Source organism: Pseudopipra pipra, chromosome 12 (genome assembly GCF_036250125.1).
Source record: "Pseudopipra pipra isolate bDixPip1 chromosome 12, bDixPip1.hap1, whole genome shotgun sequence".
NCBI classification, from domain to species: Eukaryota; Metazoa; Chordata; class Aves; order Passeriformes; family Pipridae; genus Pseudopipra; species Pseudopipra pipra.
Window position 1 is genome coordinate 14,959,378 of NC_087560.1, and position 16,685 is coordinate 14,976,062.

At 45.5% G+C, this 16,685-nt stretch overlaps 1 protein-coding gene across 1 annotated transcript in view; it reads left to right on the forward strand.

The window, feature by feature from the left end:
- Positions 1-210: 210 nt before the first annotated feature.
- SLCO3A1 (solute carrier organic anion transporter family member 3A1) overlaps positions 211-16,685 on the forward strand; it is a 139,332-nt gene continuing 122,857 nt past the window's right edge. Inside the window, exon 1 of the mRNA XM_064669054.1 lies at positions 211-816. Coding sequence (XP_064525124.1) covers positions 646-816 — 171 coding nt within the window. The 5' untranslated portion in view covers positions 211-645. The remainder of the gene's footprint in view (positions 817-16,685) is intronic.

A 16,685-nucleotide genomic window follows, 5' to 3' on the forward strand; every position in this document is an offset into this window, starting at 1 on the left:
CTTTTAAATGACCGCTTAATTTTTGCAGGGCCTCCCTTCCCCTTTGCAAAAGGACAACTACAGCTGTATGAAATTAGGGCGCCCGGGGCAGGGGGGTGGGTGACACCTGGAAGGAGGTGCCGGAGAGACCAACGCGGGGGCACAACCTGCGTGAAGAACCTCCGTTCCCATCGCCGCGCGGGAGCATCCCCGCTCCCTCTGCTCGCGGCTGCGGGTCCGGAGGGCACTCGGGGCTGGGGGGGAGGTCGCTGCGGCCGCTTCCCCCGCGTTGACAAGAACCGGCGGATCCCGGGACGGGGCCGCCCCGCCCGCCTCCGCGGAGCCTCCGCCAGCCCCATCCCCATCCACATCCCCATCCCCGCGCGTTCCCCGCCCCTCGCCGGCGGGGGCGCGGATCCGGCCTGCGCGGGGCCGGCGGAGAGAGGGAGCGCGGCCGGGCGAGGGGAGGAGAGAAGCGAGGAGGAGGCGGCGGCGGAGGCGGCGGCGAGCTGGCCATGGCAGCAGCAGCCCGCGGGCGGAGAGGCAGCCGCCGCGGGCTGCCGCTGTGATTGGCACCCCGAGGAGGAGGAGGAGGAGGAGGAGGAAGGCGCGGAGCAGCCGCGGGGCCCGCCATCCCGCGGCGGCGGAGCGGCGGCGCCCGGGAGGATGCCGGGGAAGCGGGGCTCGGCGGGCGGCGGCGGCACCGAGCTCCCGGGGGCCGGCGCGCCGCGGCAGCGCAGGCGGCGGAGGAAGGTCTCCTGCTTCTCCAGCATCCAGCTCTTCCTGGTGTCCGAGTGCGCCCTGATGCTGGCCCAGGGCACGGTGGGAGCCTACCTGGTGAGTGCGGCCGGCCCGCAGCCCCCCGCCCCGGCGGGGCTGAGCCGCGGGCGGGGGTGCGCGGCGGAGCGCGGGGGAAGTTTGGCCGGGGCGGCTCGGCGGGGCAGCCCCCCAGCCCGGAGGGGTCACGGCAGCTCGGCGTTTGGCGGCTGAAATGACTCAGCAGTGCCCAGGGGTCACCCACCCGCTGCCTCCCAACTTCTGCGGCCGGTCCCGGGACTCCCGAGCGCCCGGAGCGCGGCGGGCGGGCTGGCACTGCTGCGGGCTCCCTGGCCGGCCGGGCACTCCGGTCCGGTGCCAGCCTTCCTGCTTCACAGTGAATAAATACCGAGAAATTCTAGCGGGGCATTTACTTCGTGCCTCCCGCCTTACCCGGTTTTGCTCATCCTCTCAAGTGATGCAGCGGTGCTGAGCGCAGCAGCCCCGCCAGTCCCGGTGTTGGGTACAGAACAGCCAAAATAAGACTTCAGTGCTAAATCTGCATAGTGAGATGTGGTGTCAGAGGCAGAAGTATAGTAGAAGAGTTGGGAAGATGTCCATACGGCTGTGCTTGTGCCTTGGAGCATACAGCCTGTGGAAATGTTCTGCTTCCAGCAGATGTAAGTGTATAGTTGATTTAAATTTCTCAAAATAGATTGCTGGATTTGAGAATTATAGTTTCCATGGAAAAGAAATATATGCATAATCTCTGAGGCTTTTTGAGGCCATACACATAATATATTCTACAGTAAGTGTAAGATCTCTGCATTCGGTACTTGCATTCAGTATTTAGCATTGCTCCTCTCACATGCTCAAACTACTTATGCAAATTTGTACTGAACGTGATCTATAATTTTTCAAGGTATGTGACTAAACTAACCATGGTTAATATTCTCCATTAATATGAAATGGAAATTAGAATTCATCTCCATATAATAAAACATAAGTTTAGTTTGGAACATATTTGTAATTCCAAAGGAAACTACATCAGATCTGATGAGATAAATTTAGCAGTTCTATACCCTACATGAGTATAGGTGGGTATAACTTAATTTGTAGGAGCCTGACAGGAACATGCCTCTTTTATGTGAGTAATACCTTAGTAAGTAAATACATTGTTTCCAATGGGCTGCTTGCAAAATGAGCTGTCAGTGTGAATGAGTGTGGGGTAATCCGTCCTCAAAGTAATAGCCAGGGAAGAGCCCACGGGTGATGTCACCCAGTGGGCACCAGTGTGCTGGAAATGTATGGATCTGCTAGAGGACTGTATGTTGGCACATTTCACTACAGTGTCTGATCAGCAGCAATAGTCCCTAGTGTGGCATTTTCCTCAAACTCCTTTGCATTGCTCTCTCCTCATCGGTTTAGCATTTCTTTTCCTGTTTTCCCCAACTCTTGGTGTGTGCTTTGTACCAGAGTAGAGCACTCGCTCCCTCTCACTCCTTTGGAGTGTTTCACGCACCTCAGCCCCACAGGCTGGAAATGACCACTGCCATCACGATTCCTGTACCCTCCCTCCTCCGAGGGATGAAACTCAGCTGAGGTGCTGCTGTCTCTACTCTCAGCCCTTCTCCATGTCTGTATCCTGAGCGGCATGACAGCAATGCCCCGTGGCCAGCCAGATCCACAGGCAGTAACAGACAACTGGTCAGTGGAGGGGAGGGAAGAAGAAAAGCAAACTAAAAACAATCCCCAGCATGCATAAGCAGTGGCCCAGCTGCACTGGGCAAGTGTTCCTCTGTTCCCTGTATAATTTATCTGCCATCATTGCAAATGCCATGCAGCTCTTCATACAATGAACAGATGCAAATGTGGAATTATCTTTGGAGGGTACATGTGCGCTTTAAGCGAGCCTGGCCAGTGCTGTGCTTACAGGTGCTGCAGGGGAGTGAGAGCAGGAGCAGGAAAGATGCTCGGTGGAAAGTGTGGAGGACGTAATCGTTTTTGCAGACGGAGTGTCCCACGAGGCCAAGTGCTGTTCTCAGGTGCTGTCATGGGGTGAAATCAGTGGAGGCACTGCAGAGTTGCTCAGGTGTAACTGCAGGTGGATATTCATTTACTCAGGCTCCTGGGATGAGTGGGGATTGGCTGTGATCTGCCAGGCTGCTCCCCAAGGGACAAATTAGCGGGCGAGACAAAGCGGAGAGCAAACAGACAGACAGACAAATAGGGAGATGCTGTGTAGGACAGGCACAGTGTGTAGTTCTGGGCAATTGAATAAACTACTAATTTTAGCCTGTCAGCAGTGAAGGAGTACTGTATTCATACTTCTGCTTTCCTTGGCCACAGTTGTGACTTTCCCTAGTTATTTGTAACTCAGGAAGAGAAACCTTTTTTTGCCTTATACGGCGACAAGTTGGTTTCCTCAGTTATTGTCTGCCTTGTTCTGCACAGGGAGACCATGAGGGCAAAAACTCAGCTTGTTAAGAAAACAAGGCAGAGGCTTGGCTTCTCAGGAGTGATTGAAGAGCTCAGTTTGGATTGGGCTTGGCTTTCATGTCAGTACATTTAGAAGTGGATGTTGCTATTTCTTTTTAGAGACGTAAAAAACCTTCCTTTTTCTGTGTTCACTGTACAATAAACCAGCAGCGCCCACTTGAATGTATGTACAAAGTATACATTCATTCATTATGTGGTTTTGAAGCAAAGATCATTCACTTTTATTCGTTCATAAAACATTGTGCTTGCCAACAGGGCTTTATAAATAATAAATGCTGATAAAAATCTATATAAAGTCCAATTCTTTTCCCACAGAACTCAGCAGTGAAAATACCCCAGGACGCCAACAGTGGATGTCTGTGGTAAAGTGGTACAGTGCCTCTGAGGTTCTTCATGTGAAGTTTTAGGGAGTATTTGATCAATGTATCAATGTCACGTTCCAAAATATTTGTCTATTATTATTCTTGCTGTTTGCAAAATGCACATGTTCCAAAATTACTTGGTGCCATATCCTGCATAGTTTATGCAAATACAAGCCTGTGCTGCTGCCTTAATTTCTGGGGCTGCTGAATACACCCTATTATTTGCATATTCTTGTAAGGTTTTGTGTATGCATTTATTTGGCTTCATCTAATTACTTCTTTGCGCTTTTGGAAACTTGAATTTCCCAGCAACTGCAGTGGCAGTGGGGAAACTGCTGCTTGTAGTCTGCAGGCATTCCTGCTGCAGAAGTTACTCAGGGTTTTCGCAGCAACTTTTTAAAGCCCAGCTGATTTCCCTGTGCAGTTGCTCTCCCGCAGCGTTGGGCAGTGGATTTAAGAGCTGAGCGTTGTTGGTGCAGATGGCACCAGGAGGGAAAGGCTGGAACCTCCGCTCTCCAGCCGGAGCCTTGTGCCTTTCGGGTGAATGCAGCAGTGTGATCAGTCATGCTGGCCGTGCAGCGATGAGGATTTTGATAAGGCTGATTCACATACCTTGGCAACACTTCCCTCCCTGTCCTTCCCCCTCCCCCTGCCATGAATTCCTACGTGCACTATATTTTGGAATATTTTCACTGGTAATAACGTTCCAGGTGCTCCTGACGGTTTATCACTGAGGCATTTCATCACCCTGCCAGTCAAATCTTTTGCCTGGCCAGTGGTGAAATCATTGCTTGAGCAGAAGGTGAAGAGCTCTCGTTTGACAGCCACAGTTTGTGGAGCAGGAGCACAATTTAATTTCCCTCCCTAGCCTTTAGCCTCGACTCGCTCCGGTTCAAACTGACCTACTTGCAAGCATCCAACATCTGCCAAAGTCATGGGCTCCTTTAGATAAAGGACATGCATATGGGAAGTGTGTTGGGAACCAGTTCTGTGGTGTGCTCTGCGGAGCTGTTTTTACAGAGCTTTACTGAGCTGTCTCTGTTTGCTGCAGCTTTGAATGCAGCTATTCATGTGTTTTATCAAGTGATAGAGGATGACTGGCCTGAGCATGGGATGGAAAGGAAAATAATTGGTCCGTCCCAAGGAGGGTGCATTGGTGTTTGCGTGGGAATGAATGCCAAATTGTTTCTTGTTTTGCTGAATGAAAACTTTTGAGCTACACCTAATTTCCCAGGGAGAGCTTTGCCTGTGCAGCAGTGTTTCACTGCAGCCTGCAAAAGCCCTCTTAACATGTCTGCAGTAAAATAGTGCTGTGTGAATCCAGGTGAGAGTGTGTGTGAGAGACAAGCTCCTTCTGTGCAATTTTATTGCCACTGGGTTTTGGGATATTAATGAAAATCTTGACATTCCATCTTCAGGAAAAAAAAGTATGAAAGATAAATACAGAAGTTAATCATCAAAGGGTTCCTGGTGGAACAAACAGAAATAGGGGTCCTGTGTGATGAACACCAGGGAACTGAGGGGTTAAGAGCAGAATTTGGCTCTTGGATTTTTTAAGTTGTATTGGTGCTCAAGCCCTTCCCCTCCCATGTTAAATTTGACAAATGCGAATACTGTGCTCCTGTTGTACAAACCTGGTCAAACACTCTTTGAAGTCAGTGGTGAGGTCTGTGTGGAGGACGTCCTTAAAGACAGTTTTTGGAAATACTGCAGTGCTTCAGAGCTTTCTGTTGTGCTTGGTGCTGCACAATAGAATTTTCCCCTGAGTTTTCACAGACTGAGTTAAGTGGGTGAGAGAAGTGTCGCAGGTGGGGAAACTGAGGCAGAGCTTAAGAGCTTGATTCTGTTGCTGAAGCAATGATAAAGCTTTTGCTTGGTTGACAGTAGCAGAGCCTGAATGTCTTAGGCATGGGCAGACTTAACTGCAAGAGCAGTTTTTTCCATTTAATTTATTATTGGTTTTAATAAAGTGTTTGTTTTCCTAGAATAAGAATCAGCTTTAAAATACTGCTGTCTTTTTTCTTCTCACCATTCTCAGCAGTGCTGAGTAATAAATTAGCTGTAATGTTCATAATTTATTTGTCGCTGAGGTATTTAAGGGGCAAAAAAAACCCCATGGAGTGAAAATAAATGTTTTAGTGGGGATGAAGATTGCCAAGCATTGGCTGGTTATTGCTTACCGTTCATTTTCCCTCAATATATCTATGCTGGCAATGTTATTTCTGGAAAGTTGTTTCTAGTATGCCTTTCCCATTAGAGAATATTGTCTATTCTGCAGCTGAGTTGCACAGAAAGTTATTCTAAACTTGCTCTTTTGACTACATTCATATTTCTTTTCTAAGAAGCCTTTTGATGTTTTTTGGGTCTCTGACTGCAGAGTGGAGAAGAAACTAGAGCCAGCTCTGGGTTCTGATGCCTTCAGACTCCTCAGGACCTGGGTTGGGAGTGTGGCATGGACATATTAACACAAAAACTTTTTTATAAGTTAGTAGAAACAAATTCTAGTCCAGGTATAGGTCGTATCTCTGAGTGTCAAGAAAACTTGTGAGTAACTGGAATTTATTTATACTTTGGTTTAAAGGTTTTTTTTATCTACTACTAATAGATGAAATGGTGTAGAGATAACATGTTTATCTCTTACACTCTATACTGTGTGCAATTTGCGGCTTACAATCTGATGTCTTCTTGGCTAAAGGCATTTAAGGGCAAAATGCACTTGATGTCTAAGCGTGGACTCACTGATTTTAGTGTTTGAATTTTTTATTATTTTTAGCAGAACATTTGGCAGTTCTTCCTTTTCTGTAAGGGCCAAGTGATATTTGTAAGCCTTGAAAGAAAGAGCGGCCTGTTAGAAATGTTATGATCTGTCGTAAAACCAATGTCTCATTTCTTTTGGCCAGCCTTCACTTTCAAAATCCCTTTAGCACTTGCAGGGTGCCTCTGTGAAAGCCAGCTCTCTGGGTTTTAATGGCCTGCAGTATTCCTGCAGCTGAGGTTTAAAGGGATCTTGAATTAGAGCAGAAAATGCATTGGACTGAAGGGCTGTCTTGTTCTTGCTTAGGAGCTTCATGCAGTGTGACTCTTTAAGTGGTCTTGTAGCCCCTGTCCCACAGAGGGCTTAGTGGAACTGTGATCCCTCCCCTTCTCTGCAAGGGAGAGCAGATATTCCCTGTTTCCCAGAAAGGGATGTCTCTCAGGTTTCACAGACTTTCTTTTCTCTTCCTTTCAGGATATTGCAAAGGACCAAAAGCCAGCTTCTGTCCTGCTACAGCAGTGTAAATTTATTGCTTCAAAAGAGTTATTCTGCAATTCATCAAAATGAATTTGTCCTCTGTGTATAATAATCCCTACTTGTAGACTCCTTGGTCTCCAGCTATTCCTTCACAGTATTAAGATCAAACAATGGCATACTACTTAGTGGGTGAGGTTGCAGCTTGGCTGAATTAGTATAGCTTTGTCTTTTGATCAACACCAGATGAAGCTACAAGTGATATATTTTAAGCATCATCCAAGGAAGTTTAAATAAATGTGATAGTACATTGTGTTGTAACTCGTTTAAGTGCTCCAGTGAAGTTTGGAAGACTTAATTTTTCTTAATGCATAGAAAAGTGGGCCACTGATTTTGATTTACAAGGTTTCATTATAGCTCTGCAGCAAAAAACCAGGACTAGAACCCCAAGAGTCCCTTCTCCAGGTCACCTTGGAACAACCACTAGACTCTCTTTGTAGATACACACTGCAAAGCAAGTAGCAGTGCCTGCTCCACTGAGAAAAGATTTCACACTGCCACATTCCATACACCATCAATATGACCAATAGCGATCACAGGCTGTTCAGGGAGTTCCTGGGGTATCTGGCACTTCTTCCCATCAGTGCTGAGAGGGCTCTGCCCTGTTATGGGAAGCAGTGTATAGTCCTTACAGGGATGGTCCCTGCATCAAGATGTTTCAGTTTGAGTGGATGGATCAAAGCGTAGCGAAAAGGAACCGTTCCTTTTTCCCAGATTTTAAGTGGGGATGCAGTTGTAATTATATAGAGGTGAAGATCTACAGCACAGGTCTGGATCTGCCCCTCCTCACTTAGCAAATCTAGGAAACACATCAGAACTAAACCCAGATTTTCTAAGCTCTCCAGTTAGCACTTTCTTTTTTCCCCCCAGCTATATTCAGGATGTGATGAGCTTCTGCATTTTGCTACGTGAATATTCCTTGCTGAAGTGAGGCAGGCAGGCAGCCCCCTCCTGCTGTTGCACAGTGCCCGTTGCATTGAAGATCTTTTACTGGGCTTGTATTGCAGCAGTGCCCGGACACAGTCAGTAATTTTAGATGACTGTTTGCAGCATAAAAGCAAAATATTTATTTCAGGTTTGCTTGAATATTTATCATCATTGTTATTTTAAATAAGAAAAGCAATTTGCTTTGGTTTTTGTGTTTCCTCTCTGTTGCCTCTTGCTTCATAGTAGCCTTTCTCCTCACCAAGCAGCCAGCTCATTTCCCTGTATTTTTTTAACGTCTTTTTGGTGTCTGCAGGATGATTTTTGCATGTTTGCAAGCCCGGTGACTTTTAGATAGTGGTTGTGAGGGCCAGTGTGGAAGCAAAGAAGTTGTTATTCCATGCTACATCTGTTTCCTGTGCAAGGATTGCTGGAATTGTCTTAATTTTAATATTGAAGTGTCCTTGTAAAACACTTGCCATGCTGTTTACCTGTAGAATTCATAATGCCTTAGTTTACTGAAAGTGGAAAGACTTAAAATTCAGTTTTATGGTGATGTGAAGTTTTGTGATATGACAGTGAAGTTTTTGTCAGAACCTGGATAATTCAGTTGTATTGAGGTCTTCATGACTCACCCAGTTTCTTAAGCAATTATGGCAGATTTGCTTTCAAGTGTTTTTTGGTGCTTTGATGTTTGCATCTGAATCCAACATTTTCTTTAGTTGTTTTTATAAAAAGGCAACTACAAACTCTGGCATAAAGAAACTGAAAGAAAGCTTGGCGGTTGAGAAGAGGTGTGGGTGTGGAAGAATACATAAACCTTTCAGAAATGTTTCACTTGTCACTTTTAAAGATGTGTAGTGGTATATTTGTGGTATTTATTTATTTTTTGTCCCTCACTAAAAGGTTTTTGGCTGAATTGAAATCAGCATTGGGTTTGGGTCAATGTAGAAGAAACAGCCTTGAAGTGTATGTTGTATATGTGTATTTTAGGATGATATGTAACATTTTAATACCTGAAGAATTGCATGAAACAACATGGAATTGCTTTACAGTTGAGGTGACAAGTAGTGGTGTTCCCTGCATTCCTAAAACAGAGGAATTATTCTGTGAATTTATGTAAGAGGAAAAATAAGTACTTTTCCTGAAGTCTTCTTAGAACCTGTATTAGATGGAGCTCTGCATGCTCTCAGCTGGCAGGGAGCATGTACCTTCAAAACAGGATGGCCAGAGGATAGCAGTGATGGATGTGTTTGCCACAGCAGGACAGAGTTCTGAATTTTCTGTAGTTTCAGATTTATTTCATCCCTTTAATTCTCCAAAGGAATAACAGGGAGTGAGAAAACACCGTAACTTCATAGGTTTGCAACCTGTCGTGTTAAACAATGAATGGTATTTGTTTTCTCTGGTAAAACTTCAACAGGAAGAGCTGCAGAGAAGGTTGTTTGGAGTTCTTGTTTTTGTTTCTGAAAAGGAGGATGTGAAATAATTGCTACCTCTTTCCACTTCTCAGCTTTGTGCAAACAGAGAGCAGAGTTGCTTGGGAGCATTATGTTGCTGGAGTGTGGACCAAACCTCACGCTTTGGCTTGGAGGGAATCTCTGGGAGGCTGCAGGAGGACTGGCATGTGCCTTTCTTGGGACAGTAGCTGGGCAAGTCCCCTGCACCTCTGAAAAATATCAGGCCTGTGTGTACACACGTGCATGCCTACGCTGAGAAATGTCAAGCGAGAAGAGGGGAAGCATTTGGAGCTTTCTGAAAGAGAAGCTAAAATACTGACTGAAAGAAAATGATTTTGAAAAACATGAAGGAGAAATGTCCCCAGTGGTGTCCTGCTGCTTGTTGTGCCATGGTCATAACTTTCATCTGCTGGAAACATGCTTACTTCTCATCCTGACATGGTCTCTGTTGCATGATGTATTGAGGTGCCAAATTAGGGGTTGATCGTTTTTTTCCCTGTAATTGGGAAACAACAGAAAATACCAGTATGTAACTAGGTTTTGATTTTTAAAGAGGGATAACTTGTGGTTAGACTTCAAGTTTTTCAGTCCTACAGCTTGCTTCTCCTTGTCTCTCTGAGCTGCAGGAAGAGCTGTAATTGTCGTGGTTTAGTATACCTATTTTCTCCAAGTTATTCTTCAAGCTTTAACTCTTCTTCTAAAGAGTATCCACCCTGCTTGGGGAGGTATGGTGGGTTAACCTTGGTCTGCATCCAGACGCCCACCCAGCTGCTTTCTCACTCCTTCCTCAACAGGGTGGGGGCAGAAAATGAGGTGAAAAAGCTTGTGGGTTTAGATAAAGACTAGCGATTACTGTCAGGGGTAAAACAGACTTGACTGAGCAAAATGAATTTTTATTGCCAGTTAGAATAGATTTGGATGTTTAAAAGAAAGCCAAAAATTAAAACACCACCTTCTCCACATCCCACCCCTTTTTCTTAGGCTCCCTGAGAGTATGTCTCTATTGGATCCTCACTGTGCTCTGCTGAGAGAGCATCCACCCTCGCCATGAGCTAAAGTAAATCATTAATCATGTTTGAGCACTGACATGCTCTTTGCAGAAACGTCAGCTGGCATTGGTTAAATAGTTTTCCCTGTGCTTGGGTCCTGTCTGCACTTCATGATCAGTCACTGGTTTTTGTGGTGTCCCATTGCACAGCAAGGTTCAGCCCAAGGAGAAACATGTGTCTGTGTGACTCAAACATGGTGGTATTTTCTGTCCTGAATGCATTGTCTTTAAAATTTGATTTTTGTGGTAATTAACCTTCCCCATAGCCTGTGCCAAGTGCTGTGGTTTGTGATGGACAGAGAAAGCGTTGGACGTATGTGCCCTTTATGGGAAATAGTGGGCAGCGTTTTTAGGGCTTACCAGCAAAAGAAAACTGTGTTTTTTGTGTTTGTCTTGTCCAACGTACAGAGCCGAGAGCTCTTAATTACAATGGGCCTTTCAGGCTCTGCATGAGATGCACACTTTGTTTCCTGCTGCCTATGTCTAGTTATAATGCAGGTCCTTATGTCTGAAGTCAGTGCAGCTGCTGGCTGAGGAACAGGAGCTTCAGCTGAAGGGATGCCTTGTCTAGGGGTGCTTGTTTGCGAAGGGTGGTGATGACATTTTGGGTGTTCCTGTAGATGGTCTCATCCAAGGTGCTCAGTGCAGTGAATTCCCGCTGAGCTCAGTTGTGTTCCTGCAGGAATCTGTCTTGTGTTCTTCAGCTTTGATCCAAAGAGTGGTTCTTTGGCCTTAAGTTTGTATTTTTGTTATCAAAAGATGATGCCAAAACCATGTGGCTGCTTGAGCCCTTAGGTCACAGTGCTATGATGGTAGTCTAAGTTGGCTTTTGTTTTCTGTTCTCTGTCTACAATCTGGGATATCTAATACTATTAAAAATTGTAAATCAGGGGAGCTGCTTTGGGTTACTGAAAAGCTTTCTCATAGTCTTTGGGATTGAAACCTGCCAACTTCAGAGAACTCAAGAGCAAAGGCTGAAAGTATTCAAGTATTCCATGGAGGTAGATAATCTGTTCACTTCCATGAGTTAATTTGCTCAACGGAGGCCACTTCTGCATTGACAAATCACTCTGAATAAATGGATTCCAAAATCAGCTTGGGAGTTATTTGATGGCTATTGAAGTTAAGCCACACTAGCAAACCACGTGCTAGAGGCACAGCTTTGTGGTTTTGCTGTGTCATTTGGCACAACTGCACCAACTTTCTCAGGTGCTGGCCCTGTACAGAAGTTCAGTGTTTTCCATGGATTATGATGCATCAATGTTGCTGTGTTGCACTTAATCTCAGTTCTCACTCTTTCTTACCAAGAAGACAGAAGTTCCAAACTTATTGCTGTTTCTTGTGGAAGCATTTGAGGCTTATGGTGTAGCCTCTTGTAGCTGAGATGGCATTTATTGATTTGAATCATTCAGCTTAATTCAATGCTGGACAAGCTTTTTGCCAGATTTTTTTTTTCTTATTTAAATAGATCCCTAATGAATTACTGTAGTTGTATATAATGACTCATGGGAAATACTGGATGCAGCCTCTAGAATGAGTTCTGTGTGTTTTCAAATTGCAAACTTTTGAAGTATATCTCTGAACAGTGCTCAAGGTCCCTTGTTAATAGACTGCATCTTTGGTATTTTGTGGGCAGGTATCCAGTGAGCAATGGATTAGCAGGGTAATGCAGATGCAAAGTTCTCTCTGGGATTCAGTGTAAGGTTGTATGGTCTCATGTCTGGAAGATTCTTTCCAGACTCTCCTGTAATGTTCCAGCTCAATACTTCTGTATCCCCATCTTCAAAATTACTTGCTTTGGGGGAGTGGTTGGCCAAAATGAACAAAACGTTCTGCGAATGGCTTGTGGCAAAGTGTGATCTTCTGGTTTAGCTAACCAGGCCTTTTGACGTGAATGGAGTGTGTCTGGTTACTCCAATACTTGTACTTAAGTACTGATGTTACTGTCGAACTTGATCAAATCTTTATGGATTTGTGTTAGGCATCAGACTGAGGCTTCAAGGTATGGAATCCTTGAGAGATGCACAGATATTTGCTACACTGGAAGTGCAATTGAAGCTAAAATGACCTTTGCTTTCTCCTTTATTCGCCCCCCTATGGTGCACAGTGTATAGATTCAGACACTTCCAATTTGATTCTCAGCATCCTGATTGCACTCAGAACTCTTGGTATCCAGACAGCGTCACAAAATATTAGGTTCATGGAGTGTTTCCAGGAGTCTGTGTCACTGTGTATTTCCCTGACCTCTCCCTTGCCCCTGCTGCTGAAGCAAGTGAGAGATGAAATGCTGGGGGAAGAGCGGTTTGATTCCTCTGAGCCAACACTGACGAGGCAGGTTCTGTTGATGGTGGCATCTTGGCAGGAACAGAGGAACTTTCCTGCCACATGTGGGTAATGTTTCTAAGCCAAGCTCTTACTTTGCAGCTGGCTGTCCAGACCTGTCATGTCCAAACTGGCTCCCTTTATCAGTCAAGACTAATATTCGTGCCCAGAGAAATCTAGTTTTATTTGCATTTGGACACAGCGACAAGTGGCTGACTTGGGAGAGGATGGCTTAGCCCATGGGGTAATGCTTGTTGGCTGAGGAACAACTACTATTTGTATTTTCTGGTGAAGATGCAGATCAGGTTCATTTCCTGGCTTTGTTGTGGACATCTCCAGGCCTTCTTTGGGCTTTTTCTCCCTATCAGCAAAGTGCTAGCTGTGGTATTGTCTGGTTCCATGGCATCCTGTGGCATCCTGTGGTCTAGGATTATGAGCACTGAGCTGCTCCAGTGATGGTAACTGGAATGAAAGAGGTACCCAGGCTTGGGCCCTGAACCAGATCTCTATCAGTTATCATAATAAGCTGAGCTAAATTAATTAATGGGATGGTAATTTTGTGTTATCCTAGCTGTGATTATGCTTCCTATGATGCAGCCTCATTGACAGCTGAATGGTATCCCTTCTTCCTTCACATCTGCCTCAAACCTCAGGGTTGAAAAATTTAGCCCTTTGCTGTTTGAGGCTTCACTGGAAAAGACTACTTGAGACTGCTTCACTTGCTCTTTGGTAGTGATGGATTTTAAAAGAGCCTAAAGGTGTTATTTTTAAAGATGCTTTCTGAGCAATACTCTCATTGACAGAAGTGACTTACTCTAAGTGTCTCTTTGTAAATGGCAGTCTTGTTCCAAAGCCACTAAAGTGCTTTTTAAAAATCTCCTTCCCTATTAGTGACTGCAGTGGACTGCTTTAGTGGTGTCTAGCTTCCTTCAAAGCAGGGCAAAATTAGAGTCTTAAATGTTGTGTGCCTGGCTAATAAACTGTATTGTAATTAGTACCTTGGGGAGGCAGGAACCAGGGAAAAGCCAAGTATAAAGAGAATTAACTTCATGTAGAAGCTGTCTGCAAAGGATGAGTGAAGAACTGGAAGGAGATGAAAAAACAGAATTTGAAATGGCTGCAGAGGTTGAGAGAAACCAGACTGGGAAAAGTAAAAGGAGAGAAGAGAGAGTGCTCATATTGGTTGCAGTAACCATTGGTTGGCAAATGCCTCTGGCTTTGTGTTGAACATTGAATGCAAAACCATTCCCTGACTGCTGGATTCCTCCTAGAATTTGATGTGCCCCTGCCATAGGAGCAGTGGAACCCCTATGGGAACCCCTCTCCTGTTGTACTTTTGCTCACTTCAGACTCTGGTAGGTAAGTGGAAGAGGTGGGGACTTCTGTTTTCCTTGCATGTGCTCATTGAAGTTTTGCAGGGTCTGGTGATTCTGCAGTGAATAGATTTAAGATCACCTTCAAGCCCTGACTTGTTTGTTTGCACCATGGCCCCCCCGTGCTCACCTCCCAGCCTGCCCCGTTCCTTAGTGGGATGTTTGGCAGCAGCCGGCACGCGGCTCCTGTTCGTACCCTTGGCTTTGCACAGAGATGATGTGAAAGGAGAAATGAGTTGTTTGTGAACAGCTTTGTAGGAGGGTGTTACTTAGCAAATAAGCAGGATGACACGGACAGCTCTTGCGTGGGCTGCAGAGTGTGAGGTGGGACTAAGCAAAGCAGCACATGTGGCTTTGGGATAAGCTTGGGGTGTTGCTAGTTAGGTGCTAGAGACCCCAATTCCACCTGCAGAGGTTTACAGTAATTTGGTATTTCTTTTATGAGTTGTTACAAAGTGCTGTGGACTGCCAGTACAGTGTGGCCATTTTGTTGGTTCCCTTTTTAATGGCTTCCTTCCTCCCAAGATTTACTAAATTAAAGCATTTCATATAGTAGTTGAGGAGAAAAGCCTCAAACTTTTCCCTAAGCTGAGTTCCCATTTGCTTTAGCCAGGCATCCTTGCTGCTGGGTAGGGAGTGGAGCAGGAGAGATATCGCAGAGCCAGAGCAGATGAAGAGAAAAGTAGCAGGACTTGTCAGAAAACCTCCTCTCTCAGTATATAGCCTTTATATAATCACCGTTGTCCTCCAACCATGAAAACTGAATTCAGCTTCCTTCAAAGCATTTATTAATGCTGCCTCAGAGTGTCCTGCCTGTGTCACTTCTGCCCTGGTTCATGCCTGGCAGCTGGGAATGCTTCTGCAACCAGCTCCACAGGCCTCGCTTCTTCATCTGCATTCTGGCATAATTGGGATGCAACCCTTAGCCCCGAGTTCAGATCTTGATCGTAAATTAAGACAACCTGTCAAGCAAAGGGCTTCATGTTTTCTCATCAGGCTTGCATTATGGTTTCTGCTGTGGTAAGTCACTCTGTTTGTAGTAGAAAGCCTTCTCTGCAGGCATGGAAGTGTTGAGTTAGGAAGTGTTTTATTAGATAAACAAGCAAACTTGCATTCAGTTGTGGAGGTGGAGAAGTGAGGGTGTTGCAATGTGACAGCTTGGGATCCCGCCTCTCCAGTGGTAGTACTTAGTCCATATGATAGTATATATATCCATATGATAGTATTTCTCCTGTTAAGTGTCTTCCAGAGACATGAGTTTCATTTCCTCCGCTTCACTGGAATCCAGCGTGATGGTGCCCAGTTTGCAGAGTACTGGACCCGTGTGTGAATTTTGCTGCCAGTTCTGTATATGGCCAAGAGTGCTGCAGGAGCAGCATGTTTGAATTACACACAGTTTAAATTCCTCTTCATCTGGCTTTGTACAGCTAGCTACTTGCTGGCCACAGGAAAAAAACTAGATCCGTCTCTGAACGTCAGAGATGCTCCAGCAGCTTTCCCTGGGCTGTTTACTTTGACAGAGCTCAGTGGCTGCCCCTGCTTACCAACCCCTGCTGCTGAGCGCTTATTCCACATGGAATTCTTCATCCTCCAGGTTTGAAATGTGCCGGCAGCACCGTTCAGTGCTATGGTTTTCAAAGCACACAAACACGCAGCTCACAGGGTTGAGGGTTGTACTACTTTGCACGCTTATGCGTTACTTGACTGCCAGTGAAAATGACATAACATTTAAAAATAAGTAAGGATTCAAACATCCACTGGCTTCATTGTATGTGTGCTACTCAAGAAAAGTGTAGGCTAGAAATGGATTCTGGCACTGGGTGTTTTTATGTAGTTACCTTGTCAGAGACTAAAATACCACCTGCCTTCACACAGTGAGGTGGATGTTGAACAGACTTGGAGGCAGAAAGCTTGCGTGGACACCAAGTCTGCAGATGTGATTATATCGCTGTAGGTTGTGACTTCAAAAGGTTAAAAAAAATGTAGACTTTGGCCATGGTGTGCATCTGTTTCAAAGCAACAGAAAAAGCCTTTCAGGTTGTTCTAGGCAGTTCAGTGTGGCCTGGTGCTCTGTACTTGGATCTGCTTTGAGCTGTTGGTGACTCACACTGACTTTCTGTGATGAATGTGAGGGGGTAGCTGCAAATGACACCCCAGTGATCTTTTTGTTCACACCCCTCTAAATGGGGCAGTGCTCATTCTCTTCCTCAGGGCAGCTGGGAAAGGGGGTCAGTCCACTGTGTCCCGTGCATGATCCTTAGGAAGCAAATGAGGAAGGTATTGACAGTCCCACTGCTGTTTGCTGCAATGAGTGCCTGGATGAGAGGTTAGGTTTTTATGTAGCATAGTTGGTCAGTATGGATCCCAGTTTCACTAGAGTAGTGGAAAATACACATTTAACTTTCAGAGGTGTGTGACGTTTTTCTGTTTTAAGCTATTTTGAAACTAACTGTGGCTTTGCACTGATGTATCAGCTTCTGACCGAACAGGATATCTTCTACAAGTGTTGAGTACTCTTCACTTTGTTTGCAACGTGCAGCAGCATGTGGCATTGCTGTGTTTGTGGCATAGCTGTGAAATCCTGCAAAGGGTTGCCCAAGTGCACTTGATTTGTGCCCTGCATTGGCTGAGGGCCAGCAGCACAGGATGCTGTGGCTCCCAAACTGTGGGGAG